The sequence below is a fragment of the Girardinichthys multiradiatus genome, chromosome 18 (assembly GCF_021462225.1).
Source record: "Girardinichthys multiradiatus isolate DD_20200921_A chromosome 18, DD_fGirMul_XY1, whole genome shotgun sequence".
In the NCBI taxonomy this organism is placed as follows: Eukaryota; Metazoa; Chordata; class Actinopteri; order Cyprinodontiformes; family Goodeidae; genus Girardinichthys; species Girardinichthys multiradiatus.
The window spans coordinates 42,619,222-42,646,684 of NC_061810.1; the positions used below are offsets into that span (position 1 = coordinate 42,619,222).

The 27,463-nt window shown below is 38.3% G+C and overlaps 1 protein-coding gene across 1 annotated transcript in view; it reads left to right on the plus strand.

The window, feature by feature from the left end:
• The window catches only part of egln2 (egl-9 family hypoxia-inducible factor 2), a 29,966-nt gene extending 5,111 nt beyond the window's left edge, over positions 1–24,855 (plus strand). The window contains exons 2-6 of the mRNA XM_047391436.1: positions 1,038–2,444; positions 19,336–19,455; positions 19,636–19,772; positions 21,067–21,134; positions 21,225–24,855. Coding sequence (XP_047247392.1) covers positions 1,200–2,444; positions 19,336–19,455; positions 19,636–19,772; positions 21,067–21,134; positions 21,225–21,277 — 1,623 coding nt within the window. The 5' untranslated portion in view covers positions 1,038–1,199 and the 3' untranslated portion in view covers positions 21,278–24,855. The remainder of the gene's footprint in view (positions 1–1,037; positions 2,445–19,335; positions 19,456–19,635; positions 19,773–21,066; positions 21,135–21,224) is intronic.
• The last annotated feature ends 2,608 nt before the right edge of the window (positions 24,856–27,463 follow it).

Below are 27,463 nucleotides of genomic sequence, written 5' to 3' on the forward strand. Positions count from 1 at the left end.
TAGCTCGTTTAGAGACCCTTTTAATGATATGCTAATTTTGTGAGATAGGAATTTTGGGTTTTCATGAGCTGTATGCCAAAATCATCCGTATTAAGACAATAAAAGACTTGAAATATTTCAGTTAGTGTGCAATTAATCTAAAATATATGAATGTTAAATTTTCATCATGGCATTATGGAAAATAATGAACTTTATCACAATATGCTAATATTTTGAGAAGGACCTGTAAATCTGTTTCAATGTTTGTAAAGTTTTGCTTGCCTGCCTTCTTATATATGTTATAATTTAAATAAAGTGACAATAAATATGTAAACTTAATAGAATATAATTAACTATAGCAGCATTTTCCTCTGTCTTATTTTTAAGGGTAAGGCTGACAGATGAAACAGATGTTTTAACAGATGTTATAAAACATGCTATAGGCCACAAAGGAGGGCCTTTAAATAAATAAAATAGTACTTGGTTATGAATGCTTTCAACATAAAATCATAGCAAGGTTCAGTTATCATTTACTTTTATTGATTTATTAACTAGTTTAAACATTTAAGTCAGTCCAAATCATTTTAAAGAATAATATATTTAAAAAGTTAAATAAAATTTAAATAAATAGATATACTCTAACATCGGATTGGTTAACTCAAGAGCAGACCAAAAGCTTGTGGTTAGCAACACCCATGGCATTGTTGGGAAAGGTTGACAAAATAAATAAATTCATATTACATGTAGCAGCTGCAGCACAGATGTAATTAAATTAAAACCTAAATGACACTATAAATCTAAGGTTTGTTTTTTTTTTCAGGTTTTTTTAAACTACTAATGTTTTTAATCACTTGTTTGTATTTACGGCTTTATTTGGATTTAGAAATTATAATAAACATTAAATTAATTCCTTATTAATATTGTGAACTGTGGCACTGTTGACCATTCATTCAACATGTATGTGTTGAAACTTAGAGATTTATTTACTAATGCTCACCATGACAGATGGTCTGCACTTATTTATAGACCCTAAAACTGTATCATTTTACTCTCCACAGATGACCCACGCTGTCTGAATATGTTTAAAAGGCGCACAGAAACAAATGCGGAGCTTTACAGTGACTGGTGAAATTAGAGCAGACGAAGGATTGGGGACATGATACTTGCAGTGCTCCTCTCCGTTAGTGGAAGCAGCGGCTCGTTTGGAAAATGAAGCGAGGATGCGTGATACGTGTGTATGCATCAGACGACGAGATCAAATGGAGAGTTTGGGGCTGACTGAGCTCTTGAAACCAAACTCTCCTCTCGCATCTATCGTCTTCTCAGAGTCGCAGGAGAGAAGAAGCCAGCAGACAGAGATCAACAGCTCATACCGGACAGACATGGGTCTGAACAGTTTCTGCGCAGGGCCCGCCGGGACACAGACGGCAGCCGAGCTGCTCGCTGACATGGCCTCACAGACAAACTCCCCTGGCATCACCAGCCCAACAAAGCAGTCCAAAAGCGGCGTGCCACTCTACAATGGCGGGGCGGGGTCTCCGTCGGCCACCGTGGAGGCCAGCCAGGCTGAGGTTTTGGCCCACACGCCACAGGGTTACCCGGCTCAGCTGAAAGGGATGGGCGCTAAGACTGGTGGATCTGTCTGCCCCTTCAACAGCAGAGGCCTCATGATGGAGAATGCGGACAGAACTGGTCATGAGAAATTCTCTTTAGGAATTAGGAGAATCAGCGAGGACCTGAAAGTCAGGCAGGCACAGCAGCAGCAGAAGAGGAGGGGTGGGGAGAACTGGGACATGGAATCAGAAATGCTTAATGGCCTTGGGATGGGGTCACCGGGGTTAGGAGGCTCAGCAGACCCGGCTTGTGGAGCAGAGGAGTCAGATTTAAAGCGGAGGAAGTTAGCAGATGGAAGTGTTGCTAACAAGTCATCAGAATCCCGCAGAATAGCCCGAGCAGTCGTCCCTCTTAGAGCCACTGTCAACAGCAACAGCAGCAGCTCTTATAACCATCCAAACTACCCCCCTGATAATGTTAACCTGCGAAATGGACATTATGCTGCACCCTCAGACCCTCCAGCTGTACCAAGCCGGCCCTCCATTCCATCCCAGCTGCCTCCTGCGGGAACCGGTTGGTCAGCCGAGCGGGTCGCCAATCAGTACATCATCCCCTGTATGAAGTACTATGGTATTTGTGTGAAAGACAACTTCCTCGGCACGCAGTTTGGCGACAGGGTCATAGAGGAGGTGGAGGTTCTGAACCAGAGTGGGAAGTTCCGGGGTGGACGGCTGGTAAGCCAGAAGAGTATTCCCTCCAGGAACATCCGGGGTGACCAGATTGCCTGGGTAGAGGGGCAGGAACCCGGGTGCCACAGCATTGGGATACTGATGGCTCATATTGACGAGGCCGTCATGTACAGCGCTGCTAATGGGCAGCTGGGGAACTGTGTCATCAATGGACGCACTAAGGTGAGAGCCAGTGCTGCATTTAGGAGGGTGTGGGCTTCAGAGTTAAAACCAGGTTCATAATTAGCTTCTTGCTGATATTACCAGGTTCATTGGTGAAGCTATCATCTTTTGTTTCCACTCCATGACTGGCCGTATTTTTTATGGCCAGAAATGTTTCAGAATGCAGTGGTGGCAGTATCATGGTTTCTGGATGCATTAAAATTGCACCAGAGGTACACAGAAACAGATGTGATGGAAACATTTTGGCAGTTTTGATATTCCAGTTCATCTCGGGGTAAATAAATCCAACAAAAGAACTCCTAGTATTGTCCGAATGATGACATTCGACGTTGTGGTTTATTTGTTGCATCTTTTTTTTGCTCTGCTTTATCTTTGCGTTTGCAATGCCGACATGTGGGCATGCACAAACAAGCAAAACGCTCATTCCACAGGTACCGTGTCAGGATGGGCCATGTGACTTTCCAGCACATGGAGATGGGGAGGTCACTGCCCCCATTTTTGCCTTCATACCACTGCTACCTAGAAGAAGAGAGAAAAAAATAAAACTATCTCCTCTGTCATCACTTTATCTCTGCCAGCATTTTCTACCATCACTTTGACCACACAAACGTGACACTAGCATGGTAGAAGGGAAATGTTTTTGTTTGTTTTTCTTCCCGTTATCTGATCTCTTACTCCACGTGAGTTGCATGAAAAAACTTGAGAGAAAAACCCTTAGAAATATGCACTGACCTCTTTTTTTTTTTTTTTATTTACTTTAGTTTTTAGTAATAACTGTTTTTCAGTCTTGCTTTAAATGAGAGACTTGCTTGCTCCTAGTTGTGCAGCACCACAGTCCCGGCAGGATTCACATTGTAACACTTCCAGACAATGCGAATCCAAATTGCTTTTGTAAAAGCCTAGCAGAAAGATCAACACCCGATTTCAAGTCTTGGCTTTAGATTAGTCTGCTCATGGTGAATTGTGGCACATCTGATTTAACAAGTAGGGACATTACTACTCCCCAGGGGAAATTTAGGGAAGGATGACACCTCAATGCAGGGAGCAACAGCCCTATACACACACTATCTGCTTAATCAACAGGGCTATAAATGAGATGTTTAAGATAATGAAGGTAAATGGGTATGAAGCAGGGTATTATTGTTTTTTTTACTCATCTGCAGTTATTTTTCAGTCTTCTGTCTGGGCTTCCTAAGCTTGTATGGACTTCCTAAAGCGTTTGCACCATAACCTTGTTCATTCCGTATGTTTAACATCAGAGTTTGTCCTCAGTTCATGCACAGTCTTGTGATTTACATAAGCAAGAGGCTAGGGCATGTTGGTGGCCTTTGCCTTCTTGGACGTGGAATGACTTTGCTGTTTTCGGACCTGAGTCATCATGTGTGGCGGGTATGAGTTTCTTAACGTATGATAAACTTTTAAGAAAGATAACATGGCACCTACTCAAAAACTTTACACGAAAAGCATAACAAGATCTAATTGCTTTTATTTCAAATGGAAAAGATGCAATTATTCCTGCTGCTGCTATGATAATATATTATTATAGCAACAATGTTTTTCTCTAACATTTGTTTATTTTTTATTTTGTTTTTTCTAAAACAGATTTAGGTGTAAGCATAGAGATTTGCACTCTACATTTTAGGGATGGGTTTCAAGTGCTTATTGCTCAGAATATGATTGGAGATGCACCATTCAATATAAAAGACATAAAAAGGACAGAAAGCAATGTCCAAATATCCATTGATCAGATTTTCTTCATTCAACCAACATAGATTCTTCTTTCTCGATGCATTTTTTTATTTAATAAAATCTGATAATCTGTTAGATAATGTCATTTCTTTTAGCTGTTATAATTCTTTTTGGGGGGAAAAATTGCCATCGGAATTGGTCATATTTAAAATAAATCGGCAGCTCCGACCTAAACACAAAATCTGCAAATTGGATCTCTGAATATTTCACCATTTTGCTGTTATGGTCTTTATAGTTAAACACTATCATGTGTGTAATAGGCTGAAATTAGCTTGTTGACTAGTCTAGCTTGCAGTTAGCAGCTTTACAGATCTGTAAGAGTGAGAGGTTGAACTTGGATTTCTTGTTTTGACTAAATCTAAAGTCCATCAAAGCCATTTGAAGTGATGTGGAAAAGAAAGCTCCTCTTTCAATGCTGTTTTTCTTTGTGCCCTGTAGAGCTGGAGAAAACTGGTCACTCTCTGGCACCTCTTAAGAAGGCATTACAACTGTAGTAACAGTATGATCTAAAATGTTTTTGTGGTTTTTAAACTGTAACCTTAAAAATCCTTGGTACCTTTGATACCATTATCCTGTCTGTGCCTAGTATCTACTGAGGAGACAAACTATCTTGAAAATAAATCTGGGTTAGGGTTAAATCAGCACATTTTGTTTATCCTTAAAGTCTATCCTGACTGGACCATATTTGTCCTTTAAAGTTTTCTGAGGTGTCAGATTAATTAAGCAGACAATGAAGATTCAAACAGTTCTATCACAGCCTCTGTAATTTAATCATTGGTTTAGTCTTTGTAAGCAACAGTGAAATACAAAATCTTACTGTAAATTGGGTTGGGTTTATATATAGTTGTTTTCTGCAGATGTATTCTTTTGTTCTTATGTGGCTAAATTAACCAAGGTTTGCCTCGGGGAAAATGCTAGCCTGCTAATAAGGCTACAGAGTGTGTGGTACAAACTGTTCCAGTATGTTGCTTCTGACAAGGACAGAACACAACACAGCGATAGGTACAGTAATGGCGTGTGCACAACAAAAAGTTGTTGGAAAGAAGACGAGGAGGATCTGGCTGGAGTGCAGCTAAGTAAAAGGTCACTGGAGCTTTTCCATCCAATAAACCTTCGTTTTTATTTTACTTGAGACCTCCCATTTCCTTTACTCTGCCACTTACTTCACTCTCTTTCTCTTTTATCTTATCAACCCCGCTTGCTTCGCGCACTAAATATTTTCCTGTCGTTACCTTGGTAACAGGCCCATACAGAGTGGAGTGGTACGTTGTGTATGAAAGAGATGGAGCGAGAAATGGATGGGCTGCCGGTGGCCTGAATTGTACCTTGCCAGGAGCGAGTAGCATTTCTGATGTCTGTCATCTGTTAGTCAGCAGGACTGTGGGATATAAATTTGTACACGCCAACTAACTATAAATTCATCCTTAGGAGTGAAAAGGCAGTAATGCAGCTTAAAGTAATGAAAGGGAATAGTCTTGTATTTTAGGTCATTCAGCCTGTACCATCTGGCAGGGACACACACAATGGAAATCTGACTTGGCTGTAATTGGGTGCAGTTACATTTGTGTAGTTCAAAATGCTCATTAATGCACAATGCCCCTCCTTAGCAAGTAAAGTAAATGAAATGACAAAGAAGGAAGCAATGCAGCAGGTGAGTTGGTTACAAGCAGTGGGTGGGTATGGACTGGGAGTGAAAGGCAAAGGGGAATGGCAAGCAAAGAGTTTAGCAAGTGGGGGGGGGGGGGCAGTCAGCTGCTGCAGTGCGCACTTATGGCCCCTCTTTAAAGCTTAGTTGGGCTGCTGTGCAGGCAGCAACTACAAGTCGTACTGTATAGGGCAACCGGACAGCTGCAAGCTAGCTTAAACATATTGATGTTTGGATGGATAAACTGATTATTTATCGAGTAAATGGACACGGCTTTAGGAAAACGCTCTAATCATGGCTACTTTTGTCAATCACGGTTTCTCTGGAGGTGCTGTTATAGATGTTCCTTATGTTTAGATTGCATCTCTGCAATGGACAAATACGCCTCTATGGTGTACCCTTGAAAACATTTATGATTGTGCCAGAACTGCTTTAATAAAACTACTTGGATGTTTCTATTCTGTTCAGTCCAGTTTATTTATTTAGTGTTCAACAAGACAATCTAGTCCAGTTCATATTTAGAAATATATGATCAGATCAAACCAATGATATAGACAGATTTAAATTGAATTATACATTCCACTTTAATTCTGATTATTAGTTAATAATGCCAGTGTCTTGGTGAAACGTTTTATATCTTAGGAAGCCCAGCTGAATGCATTGAGTCACTGACTCTGAAGCAGTCACCTTAAAGCAATTTGATATTTTTCTCATAACTAGCTACTGTGATCCAACTATATCCCAAATATTTGATTGTGGTTTCAATATAGGACATTTAAATGACTGGTATTTTAAGCCCTAACAAAACTCGGCTCCTAAAACCTGTTGTTGGAGTACTGTCTCTTATTAGCAAGTTGTGTGGCCACAGTTTTTAAAAACAAATGCCTAATTTTGTGTGCAATGCTTGGAAAACCATTACTGTCTTCATATTATTTTGTTGATTAATTATTCTGGTTTCATCCTTACCGTGTTAGTGTTTTTCATCCTTTTACAGTGACGTTCCCGGTAACAGGAAATCTGTATTGACTGCCGCAGCTTCCTGCCAGTCAGTGTTCTGCTCTCCAAAAAGTTGTCTGTAAGAATGAGCTGCTGAAACATTAGTCTTTTATATTCTGAATTTCAATGCAAAGTGCTAAGTTTAAAAAGCAAGACAGCAGCTTTCGTTTAGGCTCTGCACATGATTAACAGGAATTATCAAGTCAAATCAAAAGAGAGTAGACATGCTAACGTTAGCCTGGCGCTTCAGCTAACTGCTCTGAATAAATAGGACGGCTAAAGGAAGAGGTGAGTTTATTGAAGATAGCTTTATATATTCAGTCAGACACATATTTATAAACATAAGGAAAAAAGCTCCACCCCAAAATGTGTGGCTGTCTAGAAAAACATACTACAGCACTCAGGAACATCATTGGTGAGTGAAATAGGACATAATAACAATACTAATGTGAACATGTAGTGTGTCAATTCACAACAAGTTATAGCCACAGAGTTTTAGTCATACACGCATTCATTTTAATGAAGTATCGGACGGGAACTTAAATGCCTATTTAAATGACTCAGCTTCTTGATCAGAATAACCCTAACAGCTAAACGTTTTGTTCTTGGAACCCCATAATGTTGTTTAATGCCATGTTGACATTTTGCATTACAACCCCTGTTTTTCATTTCCATAGTATTGCCATTTTAATTTTGTTATTATTCTCAGAACAATTTAAAGCCTTAGATTTTGTGTATAACTTGCATAGTTTTAGGGAAAATTCAAGTTTATTTTAGCATATGAAGTGACATAGTGTGACTTTCTTGCTCCATCTTCATGCTCAGTGATGACTCACACATAATGAGCTCAACTGTGGCCATAGTGACACTGAGTCATAGGGGCACACTGCATTTTCTCACCTCTTTGTGCCAAGATAACCACAAAGCAGCATGAATGTTCATTGAAATGTGCTGTGAATCTTGCTTGTTTCCTGTTTATCTCATGTTAAATGTGTAGATACAAAAACTCTAAATGTGGCGTCAAGCAGAAACAATAACCTGTGACTTGTGATATGTTTGTATTTAAGCATCACCAATGGCCTGGTACATTTTATTCTCAGAGATGAAGCTGAAGTCAAGCTTTAGAAGGCAATTTTCCTTTGTGTTTGAATCAGTCTTATGTTGCCCTTGCAGTTCAGTGTCTATAGAAAGTATTTACTGTTCAGAGACTAGAGCTAACTGTGCTGCATTTAATAACATCCTAAATCAGCTGATCACACATAAAATCCGCTGTTCAGACGCACAGAAATTTCCCCCAAAACAATACCACCATGAAACGGCCTGTTTGGTTCACAAATTTATTGACAGTCCTTAAGCGAACCACCGTGTGCAGGAGGAAGGAGCAGACAGAGAGCACCTGCCCGTAATCAGACTGCCTGCATCGGGTCAAAAGGGAAAAAGACACCGGTCAATCTGTGGAGCACGATGTCCAATATCCAACCTCAAACCAACTTCACCGCGGACATCTGACGCGGTGAAGTGCTTTAAAGTCATTGTCTTCGTTATTGCCAGGGCTGAGCAAAAGCTTCCTCATAAATACCAAAATTGTAACTCCTTCTACTTTGGAGCCTAACCAGTCCAGATAGCAGTGTCTCTCCTCTCTGCTTCTCCTGCCACGCCCTCTCACCTTAGAACCCCTGAGCCTTATTTTATTAGTTCTGGCTGGGCTGTGGTCCAGATAATTATCCCAGTGGATCATTTTATACATAGAAAAAAAACATAAGACATACTTGCATAATACAATAATACAAATATTATTAGTAGTAATGTCAGAGAGTAACGTTGATAGCCGCACAGCGCAATACACTGATGGCTGCAGGTGGAGCTTCAGCTGCCGTAGCTACAGCCATCAGTGGGTCAGTGGAGAAACAACTGGTACTATACCGAGTGGTGCAGAATCGGCTAAAACGAGACGGTGAAAAAGGGCATATGTTGTTTGTGCCTGACCACAGTAGTATTAGTTATTACATTTCTCTCTATTGTTTTGTAACACTTGTGTTCAACCTTTTACCACCTGATTTTGTCAAACATCAGTTCTCAGTAGAGATACCTCAAAACTCGGTAGGTCATTAGAATAAGACATTTTTTCCTTCGATTGGCCCTCCTCAATGACTGGCAGGTCAAATACTGAAAAAAATACTTTTTTCTCCTATTTTTTTTAATTCATTCCATTATTTTTTTTCTGATCAGTGCATCTCCAGTTCTGAATGAAAAATCCCTCTGACTTCATATTATGGCCCAATGCTTTCACAACATGTTTTGCAACAAATATTCTATGACATGCAGTGATCACAGTGTAATATTTCCTGCCTTTCCTAAATCAGAAGTATTCAGTAATTGTAGAACCCTGTGAGCCAGAACCCCTGTGCAATGGTGCCACAGTCTTGTTAATTATTATTGAAAGGACAATAGAAATTAATCTGAGCTTCATAGACAAGCTGTTTTAGCTGTTTTATTCATATCTTATTTCCTTTTTATCCAAGTTAAGTAATTAAATATACATTTGTGAAATTCCCCCCTGGAGAAAGCCTTTATCATGCTGACTGATGTAGTGAGAGATACCCAAAGTATCGTAACCTTGAGTGAAAATACCATAACTTAATGGTATTTACATGACCATTTAAAACAAAAACATAACTGATCAGTCAGGCTATTGCTAGTCAGCTGGCTTAACATACATGCTGCTCGTAGCTTCCCAACAGTATTTTTTAAAACGGTGTTACCAGTGGCGTGCCGTGGAGTTTCAGTCAAGGCCTTCAGTAGACATTAGTCAACTATACCTAAACACTGCATGTCGTGCGGGACAATGCAATGACCACGCGGCATACCAAATCACAGGCATTCAACAATATGCAAAAAAATATGCAAAGTAAAGCAATAATGCAGCCGATGCATATTATCAATCAATATATCAATGCACAATTTAACAAAGTACACGAGCAACTACACACATAATTGAACAGCCACCAATGCAATGTAGCAAAACTTTTTCATGCACCCCAGTTAAGGTCAACGTCAATCAGTACTGCTCAAAGAGTACATGTTTACAGTTAAAAGAAAAAATGCTCAGTATAGCCTGTAGAAGAATGTAATAGAATAGAAATACTCCATCATTACTTGCAAATAAAATCCATACATCTGTCCTTTTTGACAAGCATTCAATAACGGCGTCATGCAGGTGTCCTTGCTGCTTCAGCTGGCTGAGTAGTTCCTTCTCAATAGACAGACATACCAAAAAAGAGAGTCTTACTTGTCCAGTTGCGTTCTTGCATAGGTTTTTATCGGTTTGAGGGCTGAGAACCAAGGTTTTAATAGTTTTGCAATTTTTATTAGTTTTTATTTTCATTTAAGTTTTGACTTCACATTTTCAATTCTATTTTAGTTTTAATTAGTTTTTAGCATTTGTTTGCTAGTTTAGTTTTTATTTTTTGAAAATGCTTAGTTTCAGTTTAGTTTTTAGTGATTTCATTACTTCTAACATACTGAAAATTACAGTAGTTGGATATTTTTAGATACTAGGAAACTCGGACAATCCTTTAAATATTAACTTTTCTGTAATTATTTAACTATTTTCCTCATTTGATGAAATACCAAAATTGTCATATTTAGCAAAAAAAAAAAAAAACAACAATTTTTACTTGGAGCTACAGGCTCATACAACAGAAGAAATGCACATTTCACCAGGTGATTCTCTCTCCCTCCTCATCATTCTCAGTTCATGCAGTTCTACATACACAAAATGTATTTTTGTCATTCACAAAACGCTAAAATCAGGGACCTTTCCGGGGACAGCTTTGGCTGTAACACTGTAGATGAGTTGGTAGAAAACTTTCATTCTAAAATCTCGGACATCATTGATTCAATTGCTCCAATTAAAGTGAAAGTTGTTTCTGGGAAGAAAATGTCTCCATGGAGAAGTGCTCCACCAGTCAGAAGTGAAAAAAATGAGTGTCGAATAGCTGAACGCAGGTGGCGAAAGACTGGACTCCAGGTTCACTATATGATCTATAAAGAAAGACTATACAGATATAATCTACAACTGAAAAATGCAAGGGAACCTTTCTTTTCTGAGATCATCAGCAAAAACATAAAAAATGCTCGTACATTACGGTCGACAGGTTAACAAACCCTCCTGTAACTTTAGCTTCTGAACTCTACTCTACCAGGGCCTGCAATGAATTTGCTAAATTCTTCACTGAAAAAACACAAAAGATCAGAGAGGCAGTCAGCACATCCACATCAACTTCAGTACTAATGTTGTCTCCAACTAGAACTGATTTTGACAAAATTTCCCAGTTTCACCAAATAAATTACAAAAACTTAGGAGAAATCGTACAGCAACTAAGCTCTTCTTCCTGCTGTCTCGATCTTTTACCCACAGCTTTCCTTAAGAAAGCTTTGCCTGTAATAATATCTGATTTAACACAAATAATAAACACGTCCCTTTTGTCAGCTGTTTTCCCCAGGCCCTGAAAACAGCAATTATCAAACCTCTATTGAAAAAGAGCAACTTGGACAAGCTGCTACTACAGAACTAAAGGCCTATATCAAACCACCCCTTCATCAGTAAGATTATTGAAAAAGCTGTGTTTCAATAGTTAAACAACTTCCTAACAATGACCAACTGCTTCGATGTCTTCCAGTCAGGCTTCCTGCTTACCACAGTACAGAGACTCCTCTTATCAAGGTGTTCAGTGACATCCGTATAAATGCAGACTGTGGAAGTACCACAGTGCTGGTATTATTGGACCTTAGTGCAGCATTCGACACTGTTGATCACTCCATTTTATTAGAGCGCCTGGAAAACTGGGTCGGCCTTTCTGGTACAGCACTTAATTGGTTTAAATCCTACTTGAAGGACAGGGACCTTTTTGTGTCAGTAGGTAACTTTACATCAGAGACCACAAAAATCACATGTGGCGTTCCCCAAGGGTCCATCTTAGGGCCCCTTCTATTCAATATCTACATGCTCCCCCTAACTCAGATTTTAATAAACAACAACGTAAATTATCATAACTATGCAGACGACACACAGCTATACGTTACGATGTCACCAGGTGACTATGAACCCATTCAAGCGCTGGGTAAATGCTTAGAAGAAATCAATGCATGGATGGGCCAAAATGTTCTTCAGCTGAATCAAAACAAAACTGAAGTAATAATCTGTGGACCAAAGGAAGAGCGTTTAAAAGTTAGCACACAGCTTCAGTTAATACAGCTAGAAACCACCAGTCAGGCTCGAAACCTGGGTGTAGTGATGGACTCAGACCTGAACCTTCAGAGGCACATAAAGGTAGTAACTAGGTCAGCCTTCTATCACCTAAAGAACATCTCCAGGATTAAAGGACTAATGTCTCAGCAGGACCTTGAAAAACTAATTCATGCGTTCATCTTTAGTAGAATTGATTACTGCAACGGTGTCTTCACAGGTCTGTCTAAAAAGTCGATCAGACAGCTGCAGTTGATCCAGAACGCTGCTGCCCACGTCCTCACTAGAACTAAGAAAGTGGAGCACATCACCCCGGTTCTAAAGTCCCTACACTGGCTCCCTGTAGCTCAGAGAATAGACTTTAAAATACTTCTGTTAGTCTATAAATCACTGAATGGCTTAGCACCAAAATACATTACAGACTTGTCAGTGGATCAACCACCCAACCTCTCAGGTCTTCTGGCTCAAATCTACTCTGCATACCCAAAACCAAACATGGAGAAGCAGCTTTTAGTTCTTATGCTCCACTAATCTGGAATAAACTCCCAGAAAACTAAAAGCGCCGAAACCCTAAGTTGCTTTAAATCAAGATTAAAAACCTATTTGTTTTAGAGTGGCCTTTTACTGTACCATCTAAACATTATTAGTTATGTTTTCAGTCCAATTTTCCTTTCATTTTCTTATTCATCAGTCTATTCTCTTCTCTTTATTTTATTTATTTTTCTTTTTTTAAATTACCTCTGTTTTTTTATTTTCTGTATCATTGGAATGTTTTTCCATATGTACAGCGCCTTGAGTGTCTTGTTGCTGAAAAGCAATATATAAATAAACTTGACTTGACTTACCTCTATAAATCTTTTAATTTTAGTTACTTTTGTGAACACTCATTACAGTTTCAGTTAGTTTTCAGTTTTTTGCAAAGTCTCGTTTTTATTTTTATTTCAGTTAACGAAAATGTTTTTTTACTTCTAGTTTTCGTTACTTTGTTAGTTTTCGTTAAAGATAATAACTTTGTTGAGAATGAATGCTCCACGGACACAGTAGACGCTGGGATGGTAAGGATCAGACCTGCAAGTGCATACAGTTCTGTTATACTGGCCCAACCTCTTCAGGAAAGACAAGAGATAGGTAATACTTCTGCCATGAAAGTTTGACATGCTGTTCATGACTTTGAGCTCAGCTTTCCGTCTGTTCGGATCAAATTGAAGAACACAACTCTGTGTAAAACTTCGGAGCTCTGCCTCAGGAAATGTCTGGTTGAATGCATTAAACCGCTCTGCATCCAAAAGTCCAGCAAACCTCATTTTACTGCGATCCATGTCCCCTGAAAGACTGTTCTTGCGGTTCCAAAAAAGACAACACAATAAGACGCTTCAAGATGTAGCGGTTTTTCTTTTTGACCCTCTCGTGGTGAACGCTGATCTCCCAATTTCCCTGTTCATCCAATTTCAAATCTTGATATTTACCAGATGTTTTCAAATGCACTACACACATAACATGCCTCTCAGAACCTTTGTGTTTAAGCGCTGTAATTCCATGTCCCTCTGTGGGAGTTGAAAAGTAAACACGGCCAGCAAAATAGCTTGTTGTGCTCGGTGCTAGCTGTTAGCCACTCGTAGCGCTCAGAGTAAAAGTCTTTAAAATGCTTTACAAAGTATTTACTGGCCTTTGTTAGTGAATTCAGGTTTGGCGTAAGTTTTCCATTTTTAATAATTTTTTATTTATTTGCGAAAGAGCGCCTTAAAAAAGGCTATTATTAATAAATCAGCATTGAGGTCAACTGGAGTTGCTACAGCAGATGCGGCTGCTGTTATTTTAAACATCAAGTTTAGAGTGGCAGGGAATACAGGGGGGGACTTGACATACAGCAGGGCCAGGGGGGTGCACCGTCATTGTACGTCAAATTTCTGTCAGTGTGGCCTTCCATCAAAAGGGTAGCTGAATCTTTACAGCAGGTCCTCAGGAGGAGCAGCTCGCCAGAGGCATCTAAGGCGCTCGTAGGAAATTACAGTTAAACCTTAATAATACCAAATGAGCAGCGTAATTGTACATTACACAAATAAATTGCAGACAAAATAAATTATGAAGACGGTTTACACTTTTTCTTTTTAATTTTCCAGGGCTAGTAGAAAAGGCACTGCTGGCCCTGACGGCCCACCATTGGCTGTTACCTTAATAGGAGTGATGGCTTGTGCTCCTATAGTTTGCAACTTATGTCTGTCCATGTTTCCGTGTTTTATTTCATGACCCTAAAGATTTCCCAATAGCTGAATCTGTCTTTCCTGCAAGTGAGAGAAAGGTGTAGAAGCCCTATTTTATTCAGCAGTTTTACAATAAAAGATTAGAAATAAAAGGTTTTGCAGCTCCAGACAAATTGTAGTCTGAACAAAATGAGAAATGACTCTTTTGATTGTAAAAGATGATGATCCTTTTGAGCTGGAGAAAACCTTTGGCACAGTATGCTAAAAAGTAGATTTTATTTTAAATCTGCAACTAAAACCTTTGTATTGCCTTCATAGTGCTGAATGACCTGTGGCCAATTTTGTAGGTACAAGACATTTCCTATTTTTTAAGATGCTGACTGCACAGCTGTTTTTCTGCTAGGATGGTGGTAAAGTCTCCTTAGAGAGCAATAATATATAGAGGCTAAATTGAACTTATGAAGCCTTTTCACTGGTTCTTCAGTGTACTGTGTAGGTTCTACCTCCATGTCAGTTCTGCTGGTAATGATGCACTTGAAAGGCCAAGTAGAGGAGACTTTAAGCAACAGAGTTGTACAGTATGGTATTGGAGGTGATCATAAAGATAATGAGTCACCATGTGGTGCAACATATTCTGTCCTAATTCATCAACATGTTACAACTTTACCACAGTAGAATTTGTAGAGCATCAGAAGCAGCATGATGCGGGTTAAATACTCCTAAGAAAACTATTACCTGCAATCACCCTGAAATGTTTTGAGCTGCAGATATCCCCATCAGTGCTCCACCTTTCACACGCAAGCATATTTCAGGCCTGTATTTGTTCAGCCTTATCAGGCCTCTCACAGCTCTCTCCACCGTCATTCCTCTTATCTGGATAAGCCCTCAACATTGGCCGCTCTCCTTCATAACAGCCTACCTTGCCATCACTACATCTAGTTTTATTTTCGTTTTTTTTTTTTTTTTTTTTTTTTTTTTTTTTTTTTTCCTTTTCCTGTTGTGCCACCGTACAGGAGTTCCAGTTTGGGCGTAAAAACCATGTACCTGGCACACAGGTGGTAATTACACTCAGATTTGACTGGGGCACAGTTCTCAGCAGACATAAGTAAGAAAGGAAGCAGCAAAGTGCAGACAGGATGCCCTATTTCAGACTCTGTGACTGACTATTTCACAGAAAAGACAAGGAAAAAAGTGCATTAAGCTTAACTTTTAATGCTTACAATGGCTTTATAAGAAGTAAAGCTTATAGTTAATCTGTCTGTGATATATTGCATTTTAATTGAGGGTAACTGTAGTTCCTTTTTGCAAATAGCTGCTTGTTGTTGAAAACAGACTGACGTAAAAACATGTACACTGAAAATACACACTTTGTTGTGAAAAGGTTGTTGTGCAAATGTTTATCAAGAGGTAGAGTGCAGTCATTCTCAGTATTTGTGATTAAACTGGGAGAATTGATATTGTGTAAACAAAACAATTATTCTGTATTTGTTTTCTTTCAGTATAGTTAGACTATAATCTGACCTAGTCTATTTAAAAAGTCTGTTCTTCAGAGATGGGTTTTTAATAGATTTTAGAAATGCACCAATCTAAAATTTGTGGCCGATTTCTGATACGTTTTTGTAAAGCTTTGATCTTTTGATTCCAATCTCTCTTTAGGAAAATATCACGTCACAAGGTAGAACTACAGCATTCAAAACATTTCTTTCTTGCTTTCCTGCCGTTAAAGGTAATTACTTATATAATAGGTGTGAAATAGAGATAAAGAGAAATATCAGTCTTTCCTCTGTTTTTAGCATCTGTCTAACCACTATACACTAAGATTATTTTTTGTTCTACTTCAAAATAATTTTCCAATTTGTAAAAAAATAAGAAAGAAAAGAAAAATCTACATAGGAGCTCTTTTTACAAGAGGTTAAGATGAGTTGCTGTACTTTCACTGCCATCTTGTTGCCTCTTTAAGTTGAGGCTGGCACATAGTCATCAGACCTATTATAATTCGTCCATCAAAAGATTTATCAATGAACAATGGAGTCATGTTTGCACAGAAGGCATGTTTCCCAATTAAATAGCAGCTCACTATCAGTTTTACACGATCAGAGGCAAAATTTTATAACTGAACTCGACAGAATGACAGCAGTGTTTGAAGACAAACTCCCGATTTTCTCGCCACAACTTGTAATGACAGCATGTGGGTTTGCTAACAGATTTCTTCAATATTTGCTGTTAATATATAACATTTTTAAAGGCCCACTTCTGATATTGTCTGCATGTCTGATCTATAAGCACCAACTGTTTTTAGGATTACAGTTGTGTTCTGATTATAAGTGCTAAAATTCACACAACTTTTAATCTCATAGATTTCAAGAAAACAAACTTAAAAATGCTTCCTAATGACCTTTGTATAAGCTGCCAGCAAAAACAGAAACAGCCATTTCTAAACATCTCCCCCATTCTGTCATTAACCCTAACCCTAACCCTCTTAAGTGGTTATAATTGACACAATTTACAAAACCAACATAACTGCACCCTCCATCATTGTATTTAGAGTTTTTGGGTTTCTTGCTGAAGCAATTTAAGATTTTGTTTGTCGTTTGCTTGAAAACCATTATTAACAGACAATTCACAAATTTACTAGCTGACAAGCCTTTATTTCTGTTAATTATGATGACTTTGCGCTTGCAGCTAATGAAAACATGATGTTTAAGATTATAAAATCAGAAAAAAAAAACATTTAAAATACAGGAATGTGGGTTTAATGAAAGTATGTTTAATACCTATTAAGAGGTTGTTGTTTTCAAAAGGTACTTTTAATCTGACAAACAAGCCTCATTTGAATACGTTCTACTTTTAATGAGTTGGACCTGTATATTTCAGGTGCCATGCATTAACGCTCTGCATGCCAATGATCTGCTTGACCAGTTGAATGGACTTCTATAGCTTTTGATGGCCTCACCCGATACACAGTTAAAAAATTAACATTAATATTACTTCCGGTCAGAAGAAATGGATTGGTAAAATTAAAACATTCCTTTAAACCTAAATATGCCAGAGCTTTTCACTAGTATAAGATGCTACTGACGTCTTAAATGGTGAACTCTTTCATTTCATTTTAAAATGGTAGGAAAATCCTGTTTTATAGCGACTGCTCTCTCACACACAGTGCAACGTTGCCTCTGCTCCTGGTATGAATTATTAATGATTAAAGAGAAATCTGAATCGTATGCAAAATTCTGAACGGTGTATTTCTACTTATCATGAGCGGCTACAAATTAGCAGGTAGAAATGTTTTTCAAACACAGAAAACCTACAAAAACAGCTTCTGTCTTTCACTCATGCTCCAGTGTAAACTGTCCTAAAGACAGCCTTCTGAAACAGATTATATATGTTTCCCTAATTGTATTTTGTGGGATGAGAAATATGTCAGGGTTCAGCGGGTTTTTTTCCCAGCTAAGGAACGATCTGCAGATACAGTATACAGTCTCTTAAACAATGGTCCCACGCTGGTATTTCCCCTGCTTGACATCTGAGCATTGGAGGCTGTTAAGCCTGGAGCGCACCGCTCTCTCTGGGGACTCTGAGGGAACCGAGGCTCACGTGAAAGCTGCTGGGTCAATGCACATTCCAGACAAGGGTCACCGTAAGACTGAGTGTGTAAGTGTACTGGAAGTTAAGTGGCAGTGTTTGCCATGGCTGTGTGATCTACTGGGAACATGCTCATGTTTCAGACCCTGGGTAAGTACTTTACATGCTGTTTCCTCGGACTAAAACCAGCCTCTAGTTTCTTGGAATTACTAAAGTGAGACCCAAACGTTCTGTTCCACATGGAAAGTGTAGAGTCTGTGCTTCACCTCAGCTTGACTGAGACACCATCACTCATGACTTACAGGTTCTGCACTCGTGCAGTATCGATTTAACCTTAAGGTACAACGGTGTTTATGTCGCTCAAACAAAGCTGATATCTTCTGAGGCTTTCAGTGAGCGTGTGTGTGCTGCCTCCCTCCTACACCTCTGGCGTTGCACTCCTCATTCACAGCCAAGTCAGTTTGGGTTGTGCTCTGCTATTGTGAGTCCTCATTAACAGCTCACGCTGGCAGCCAGAGCTCATTAACCTGTGCAGTTTTTTAGTCACTGTGATTACTCAATCCTTTTTTCTTTTTTTTTATGTTTAGTGGGGAGCCAAAATAAAATGACACATTTAACTCTTCTGAATACAACAATCTAGACTTTACAATGTGTTTTGGGTTTCTGTTCTTTAGCTCACTTTAAAAATAATTTTAAAAACAACGGCAACTAGTACCACAAAAAACATTGAAAATAAAGATCTTAGAATTTGCTATGCTTGTCCTGCTGATGCAGACTTTGGCCAGTATCAAACTTAAGCAATATAATTAACAGCATTTAAAAATTGTTTCTTGCCTTTTGGTTATTAAATTGTTATATTAGAAGCAGAGATGTTGTCTTCCATGTAAATGCCTATGAGCAGTCTCTGTAAAACAAAGACAACATGATTAAAGAGTTCACATTGTTTTGCATATTAGTGACCATTAGAAATGGATAAAAAGGCAGTCTTTGTGTGTAGTGACTAGCAAGTGTTGACATTTACTTTCATGCTGAGATTTCCAAAGGGTGGAAGCTCAAAAGCATAAAATGCATTTAGCCTTCCTTTTATCTGACTTTGCAATCTTACTGACTCTGAAAATACCTAACGACCTAGTCCTTTTCCCTTAGTACCAACATCCACGTTGAAGACTGTTTTTGTCAGTCTAAAGGTATTGCATTTAAATAAGGCTTTGAGTTTATGGTCAGCCAGTCATCAATCATTACAACCAAATTAAAAGTCAACTGGTCCCAGTCAGTCTGTACCTGCCAGTTTCTTTGTGCATTCTAAATATAAAAACTGATACATCCTTCCCTCTGCACTCGCCTGCTTTGATAAATTAGAGCTTTCACCTTCGCATATGCTGCCAAAACTCTTGCCCTGTTTGACTATGATGATGAACCCACTGCTGTCTTAAACTGTGCATGATTCATTTAATTGTTTTTCTTTCTTAGGCCATGGTTGCCTGTTATCCAGGGAATGGGGCAGGGTATGTCCGTCATGTTGATAACCCGAATGGCGATGGACGCTGCATCACATGCATCTACTATCTTAACAAGAACTGGGATGTTAAGGTATTTTGATTATCATCTTTCGCTGCACCTTACGATTAAAAACCTTTATAATCATAAATAATTAGGAGCTAATTGATGATACGTTCTGTGTAACCCCCCTTTTCATTTTATCTTTATATTCTCAGGTTGCACATGTGCCCTGTAGGTTTGTGACTAATCTGTTCACATTTGTCTTTGTAGACACAGGGAGGTCTGTTGCAGATCTACCCCGAAGGCAAAAACGTAGTCGCCAACATCGAGCCTCTGTTTGACAGGCTGCTCATCTTCTGGTCCGACCGCAGAAACCCACATGAAGTCAAGCCATCTTACGCCACTCGGTTAGTAACAGCTGCTGCAATATGCAGTGTGTCCTCACAATATAAACTGGGAATTATTCTTTTTCTATTCATCCTGCTGTGTGAATACTAATTTACTAATAAAAAAAGATCAAGAAAATTTACAAAACTAATCAGAAATTGAAGAAGAATTTAACTTTTAGCTCACTTTCCTCTTTTTGACCCCCTGAACTCAACAGTTTTGCCAGTTTAACTTCAAGTTTTATAGTTTTAACCTGTCAAAATGTGATGGAAAAAATACATTTTATAATTGTGTACTGAAATTAGAATTACCAACAGTTTACTTTTCCTTGAGCCTGATATGAGATAGACCCCGCTCTGCACACAAGCATGCCAATGTCAACACTTAGACAACAGGGGTTGTTTACAGTATTGCAGAAATTAGTTTTGTCTGTGGAACCCCCCCAACCCCACCCCTTTCTGCCAGTTCGACTGCTGGGGGGGGGGCGAGGTGGGGCCGGAGGCAGGAAGTATGTGTTTCCTGAGGAGGTCGATGAGATGGAGCGGGGAGGAAGGTTCGATGGCAGGACTCATGCTGAAGAGGCACACACATGAGAGACAGGAATAAACAACAAAGGCCCACAGGAGAGATAAGAAACTATAGATATTAACCCTCCGCTGCCTGGGACATCCTCTTCCCAGGATGGTTGCTCTAACATTGTTGGAATTTGTTGTCTGTGTATTGATTAGTAACGGCATTGTTCAGCTATGTTTTAGCCACTTAGTTTGTTTACAGCGGTTTATTTCTATTTTATCATTTTTTTATCGTTGTAATAGCAACTAAGATTTGGAGGTGGGGGACCTAACTAAGGATAGGTCTTAGTTTTATTAGGATTTCACCTGTTATAGAAAGCAGTCATATCAATTTCAGTATGGGAAAATGGAGAGAAACGTTTCAATGTGTTTACTACATCTGTGAACGTAAGCCATTTCTTTATATTTGTAAAATGCGCAAGCCAATATTTACACCATTTTTGGGTCCGTTTGTTTTAATTGTTCATCAGCGCATCATATCAGGAGTTGCTTCACAACAGGATTTAACTCATATTTTATACGAAGAAAAAAATGATTACAGTGTTGGTATCAAAAACTGTTTTATCCACCTTATATTAGTAACTAGAACAAAAAGCATTATAAAAAGTCTCCCAGTCCACAATTAGTCTCCCAGTGTTTAGGCAAAGTAAGACTATATGATGCTTCAATGTGAGCTGTTTGTGTTAAAGATTATTTTAGCATTTTTTCTGGATCATTCATTTTAAACCCTGGTGTTTTTCAGGTACGCCATCACAGTCTGGTACTTTGATGCCAAAGAGAGGTCAGAGGCTAAGGAGAAGTACAAACTCGGTAAGCCTCCTCATGAGTATCTTAGCATCAGTGTGATTAAATGTAATTTTGCTGGTTACTAATATTTTTTATTGATTTATTTGTTCACAGCAACAGGACAGAAGGGCATTCAAGTGCCTGTCACTCAAAACAGCAAGTCATAAAAACTCCCCCAAGTGTCCAGAGAGCGCTCTCAAAGAATTATGTGCCTTCCTGTACCACTAATGGATGCTGTGATCACAAAGGGAGGCGCAGAGAAACCGTCAGCCGCTGCTGCAGCTCCACGCTGCTTTTCTCCCTAGCGTCCAGGTGTTCGATTCACATGGCGAGCTGTGGTGTAAATGTCGGGCTGCTGATCAAACACTTGGCAGAAATAACAAGAACACACCGGAGTGGCTAAGATGCCAATGGTGGGATCAGAACCTAAGAGACTAAAGGAAAAAAAAACAAAGACTTCGACTTCTTGAAGGCACTCCCTCCCCCCCTAAAAAATGACTGTTCTTATTTTGTTGCAGTTCTGCTTCTTCAGTTATCAGCAATGTTGTGATGTATTAACATATCAATCAAAGAGCGTGCAAATTGTTTAAGTCCTAAGTTCCATTGTCCCACTCGTATGTGACAATGGCCTCTTGTCTCTCGATGTGGCAGAGTGAGTGTGAAAAGAAACAAGGATCACATATTTATTTCTGACTCGACATTTGCCCCAAACATTACAGCTTAGCGCATGAGGACAAATTTACACAGCAGTGTTATTCTTGAGAAGTGCATCTCAATAAATTAGACCATTATCACAAAGTTAGTTTCCATAATTTGATTCAGAAAGTGTGGTGACTCTTGACCAGCCACATCTCTCCCCAAACACTTAAAAGGGCTTTGTCTCAGAATCCTCACAAAGCTACAGTTCTCTGTTGCTTGTGGATATTTTCTGCCACATTGTTTCCTTCCCCTCAACTTTCCATTAATAAATTGGATACAGTATATTAACTCTTAAGTGCCCTTTGCTTCACAATACTCTCAAGGCTACAGCTCTCCCTGATGCTTGTGCAACTTTTTCTAACAATTTTTGCTTCAACTCAACTTTCTGATCATGATTGGAAATGGCACTGTATGAATATCTAGCTTCGTCAGCAATTACCTTTTTATGGCTTACTGTTTTTGTAGAGGGTATCAATGACTGTTTGCTGAAAATCAGCTGTCTTCCAGTTATACCCATTGGTTGTGGGCCTTATCCTACCAACCTTTTTTCCTTCTAGTCAACTTTCCAAAACTGTGCTTAAAAGAGCACTCAGTAAAAGCATATTCTTTATAAATGATCTTTACCCTCCTTGGGAAGGTTGTCAACAAATGTCTGCTGTGGGCCATAACATGGTAATAATGTAACATTTCTGTTTTTAGATTCATTTAATAAGTTCTCTTAGAATTTAGTCAATTTATCTGAAAAATTGAATTTTGGGTTTACCTTACCTGCAAGCCAACACTTAAAAATATAATTCGCTGGATGTTATGAATCTATATGTAATTGAATTACTGAAAGAAATTAACTTTTCTATGATTTTCTAATTTACTAAGATGCACCTATATAATACACTAAGCACATAAACTCTTTCAGGACTTTCTTTTAGCTTAGAATTAAAAAGATTCCTATCCAGAATCAAAACTGTAGCTCAACATAAAGGCTAAGAATCCATTATGAATGTATATCGTAGTGATTTGTCCATCAGTGTGTTGAATGAGCCCTGCACACAGCTCACACCTGAGACAAGAGGAAGGCTATTCTGTAACAGAAGACAAGACAGGGTTTGAAAACGTCCGCCGAGTGTGTTTATTTCAACTGGACGTATGTTCTGACCAAGATGGAAACCGTTTGAGCGACCAGAGTGGAACAAATATGCGTGAGGAATTCCCACAAAAGGACACTGTAGATAACAGCTTAATGAAACAAAGTTTGTCTTAAAGACTATTCAGAGTTTAAAGCACAGATTTTGTTTTTCAACTAAACACTGGGTGAAGCATTAGTCTGCCCATGTGTGGGATTGAGTATTTCTAGGTGTAAATGTGTGTTTGACAGTTTCCCTTGGCCCGGAGAGGGGTCACAGGGATGGTCTCAGTTTTTTTGCTTGATTGGTTCAAGAGAAGATTATTTGTAAAAAAAATGCACTTTATTGTTTAAATAAATGCCATGCGTGAATGATAGAAATAGTGTGACTAAAGATTTTAGGTTAATGCCTTTTAATGCTGTGGATGATTCAAATGCAATACAAAGTAAAACAGTAAGAAGAAATTAATGTTTTGCCTTGTTTTGAAGTATTATATTAAAAATGTTTTTTTTTCTTCCTAATAAAAATTGTTATTGATTTACTAGGATAAGAAGGAGAAATTAAATGTATCCGTTTAATATGGGGGTCAAAACTACCAATACAGAGAGTTTGCCAAGTATATCGGTGAAATGTATCTGGAAAAATGAGCATTATTCATAAAACAATCTGTTAAAGAAATTACAAGTAGATCAGCAACTATTTATTTGTTCAGTTTTTTTTCCGCACATAATTGAAGTAAATTTCACAAAGGAGAAGAATACACCTTTAGCCATAATTCCTTTAAAGCACGTTGCTCTGATGGACGCCGCAGAAATGGACCATACAGGGAGAGTTAAAGGGATAGTTTGGGGGGTGTGATTTTTCAGATTTTCAGTCAGCAATTCAACAAGAATGCTCCCTGTCTGAGGTTGCAAAGCAGCCTTGTGGGCAGTATCCAATATGTGTGCTACACACACACACCATGCTGTGAAAGTTTGATATATGGACTCTAAGCTGTTTGATGGTTGGTACTTTATTAATCCATGTTTTTAGCAAGAAACCATACAACCTCTCTTTGTGAATTTGTTTAGTAATTGTATCGAGAATGGGGATGTGAAGCACACTTCTAGAGTCTTAAAACAACTCAAGAATATCAAAAATGCCATAGCAGTTTTTTCGAACACTATTTTTGAACATTTGGACCAACTTCACTGGATAGTAAGAGATGGAAGTAGTGCGACACAAGTCATCTTCCTGTTTGAAACATATACTGAGAAGGTAACATGTAAAAGGTTTCCAAACCCGACAGACAAAAAAGAATTTGAGTGAATGCTATTTTCTGATTTTTACACTGTTGTTGAATTTATCACATGCTCAGAGGGAACTAGCCGTTAGGTTACAGATGTAAACTAATCAGTAATCCCCTCTCAGATCAGCCATTAGCAGACCGAGAGGGAAGTTGTCATTAGCTACAGTCTCCGTGACTTTACTCTAAATCAAGAGTTCTCTGTTGCAGGTACTTTAAAAAAATCACTTTGGATTAAGATGTCGAAGCCTGGTTTGTGCAGACAAATTCAACGCTTGTCCAACTGGGTCCAAGTCATAATCGGATGTCTTTTCATAGGATTTAAACTTTTTTTTTTTTTTTTTTTTTTTAAATTAAAGTTTTTAAAAGGATTTAACAACTATTTATACTATCGAAACAAAACTCAACTTTAAAAGTTTGAGCTACACCTTTAATCTGACCTCTACATTGAATTTAGAGTTTCGGTAATTCTCATTATTTATACAGCTACAGTAATTGCTATGTGAATCTGTAAATCGGAAATATTGGAACAGAATTTAAACAAGGCATTAGGAATGACCGGATCCATGTGGATTCAAATGAATGATGAACAAATAAATAAAGATGAGACGATCCTTCAAATTGTCACATATATACCTGTCTTAAGATCTTTGTTTCTATTTTCTTGAGAACTCTGTCTCTGGTAACAACACATCAATACGTGAAGGCTACATATGGCAACAGATAAAATATCTACACCCAACACTCATAGTGTAAATGGTTGCTAATAGCTTTCCAAGAACGGAATCCATGACCTGGGATTTTCAGAGTGGATGCACCTGATGCAAGTTGGTCTATGAAGGTTTACCATAAGTGAATTAACACTTGGTTTTCTGTTTGCTTCTGTCACAATATTTTATAGCAGAGCTGCAATATGAAAAGGCCCTCTCCATTGTTGCAAGATATGCAATCTCACAGAAATTCACTGCTCCCCTTTTTCTTACTTTTCCCTAAAAAAAAAAAACATTCATACCTGTTAATCATTCTATCCATTTTCTCATGCTACAACCACAAACTTTAATGTATTTTATTAAGGTTTTGTGTGATAGATCATCACAAATTAGTGCTCAATTGAGGAGTGGAAGTAAAATGCAGCCATTTGCATTAAAGAGTAAAATGGTTGGTATATGGAGTCCAACTCCAGCATTTATTATCAGGAGTGTCTTCAAATTCTGTTTATCGTAGTTCTGATTCAAAACAAATGTTTTAAACATCCATTTCACACACACAAATATAGAATTGATTTATTCAAATATATAATCAGATTCAAAACCAATTACATACATTCCAACGCTACATGTAGCAGGATGTGCATTGAGCTTTTTGGTCTATTTAGATGGAGGAAAACTGCACAACACCTTAAACACCTTAAACACACCATCCTGTTAACCATGAAAGCATGGTGGTGGCAGAATCATGCTGTGAGAGTCCTAACTTTAACCCAAACCCTTCAGCAGGGACAGGGAGGCTGGTCAGATTTTATGGTAGGGTGGATGGAGCATATAGATCAATGTAGAAACTGTTTTAGAGGCTGTGAAAGACCTGGGACGGAGGTTCACCTTCCTAAAGGACAACAACATCCAGCCAGAGCTACAATGGGATGGTTTAGATCAAAGCATATTAATGTGTTAGAATGGCCCAGTCAAATAATTTCCTCAAAAAACATTTGGGGAAATTAAATTTGACACAATGTGTAAATGTGTGATCGTAACTGACCAGAAACAGGAAAAGTTTAGTCTGATTTATGTCAGACAGTGAGAAAGAAAAGGTTTTTTTTATAGCTTTTTATAGAGTGTATGTAAATATCTGGTTTCAACTGTAGATGTTAGCCCACAGGATGATCTCTCACAATCACTCGTTAGTAGTCAAAGAGACATTGGTGAAGCTTTTTTGGTAAATTGAAAGCTGACTGAATTTTTTACCAAGTGTAAACCAGAAGCACATAGTGATGTGCTGCTTTTCTTTTCATCTCACTGTTTTAAATTCACAATCTTTGGAGAGTTAACAATCTCCCAGACACAACAAATCAATATAACTTTGTCACCTTTGTTAACATTAGGCGTTTAACTATTTATTTTTACTGATAACTTACTTCCCTTAATGGTTCTTCAAATATTCAAAGCATTCTCCTTCGACATTCACACTGAGAGTAAAGTAAAACAAATTATGGAATTTAGGGCCAAAATGTGCAGGGCACGTGTATCGGTTACTTTTCACATGCATCACTCTGACCTTTTCAGTTATCACCCTCATACCACGACAGCCGGCTCTGTCAAAACAAACGACTCATCGTCTGGTCCTACACTGCTCTATTAAGCTCGTGTTACAAACCAAATGTTTGGAGAGACTCAAATAAATACTAAGGACATAAAAACAAACAGATAAACGCACACAAGGCAATGCACGTTGATACTATTGACTGCTGTCTTTCAACTTGCTCTCACTTAGTGCAGTTCTGAAGCCTGGCCCAAAGCAATACCATGCATCAATCACCGGGGACCTCAAATCTAGCCTGCTGCTATTTACTTTTAGGTTTTAGTTTCTATATTGGGTTGTATTTTATAAAGTTTAATTAAAAAAATAAAAGATCAAAAGGATAAGTTCAACAGTCTAAACTTTGCAGCATGTGACTATTAAAGAAAAAAGAGCTAAAGTATGTCACATTCCACAAATATTAAAGATAATTGTGGAGTGTATAAAAAAGCATTTGGATAAATCAGTCTTTTATGGCTGCACCATACATTCACATTAAAAGAATTAGACATGACGGAGAGGCCAGTTTCTGTCAGCCACTTTTCAAAATGGGAAAGACAGGAGAACTGAGATGTAAGCGAGGCAGATGAGTGTTGATCTTTATGAATCAGGAAACAGCGAGAAGAAAATGGTCTGTAAATTTGGCCACATCTATTGTCAGAGAAAAAAAAAAAAACTTTTTAACCAGCTGGAAATGTGACAAAAAGGACCCAAGTTTATATTTCTACTACGTGCAGTGAGGGGGATGGGAAGGTGAAGAATGAATTAATAAAAATAAAAAATTTACAAAACTCTGCTCACTGCCAAAAAATGTGCAGAGAGTTGTACGTATATAGTAAAACTTTTTTAATATACATGTAACGATATGGCACTTTGCTTTGAGAGTACACATTCTACATCATTTTGTATCATATATCATCAGACATATAGACAAGTTCTGATGAATTGTTGTGATG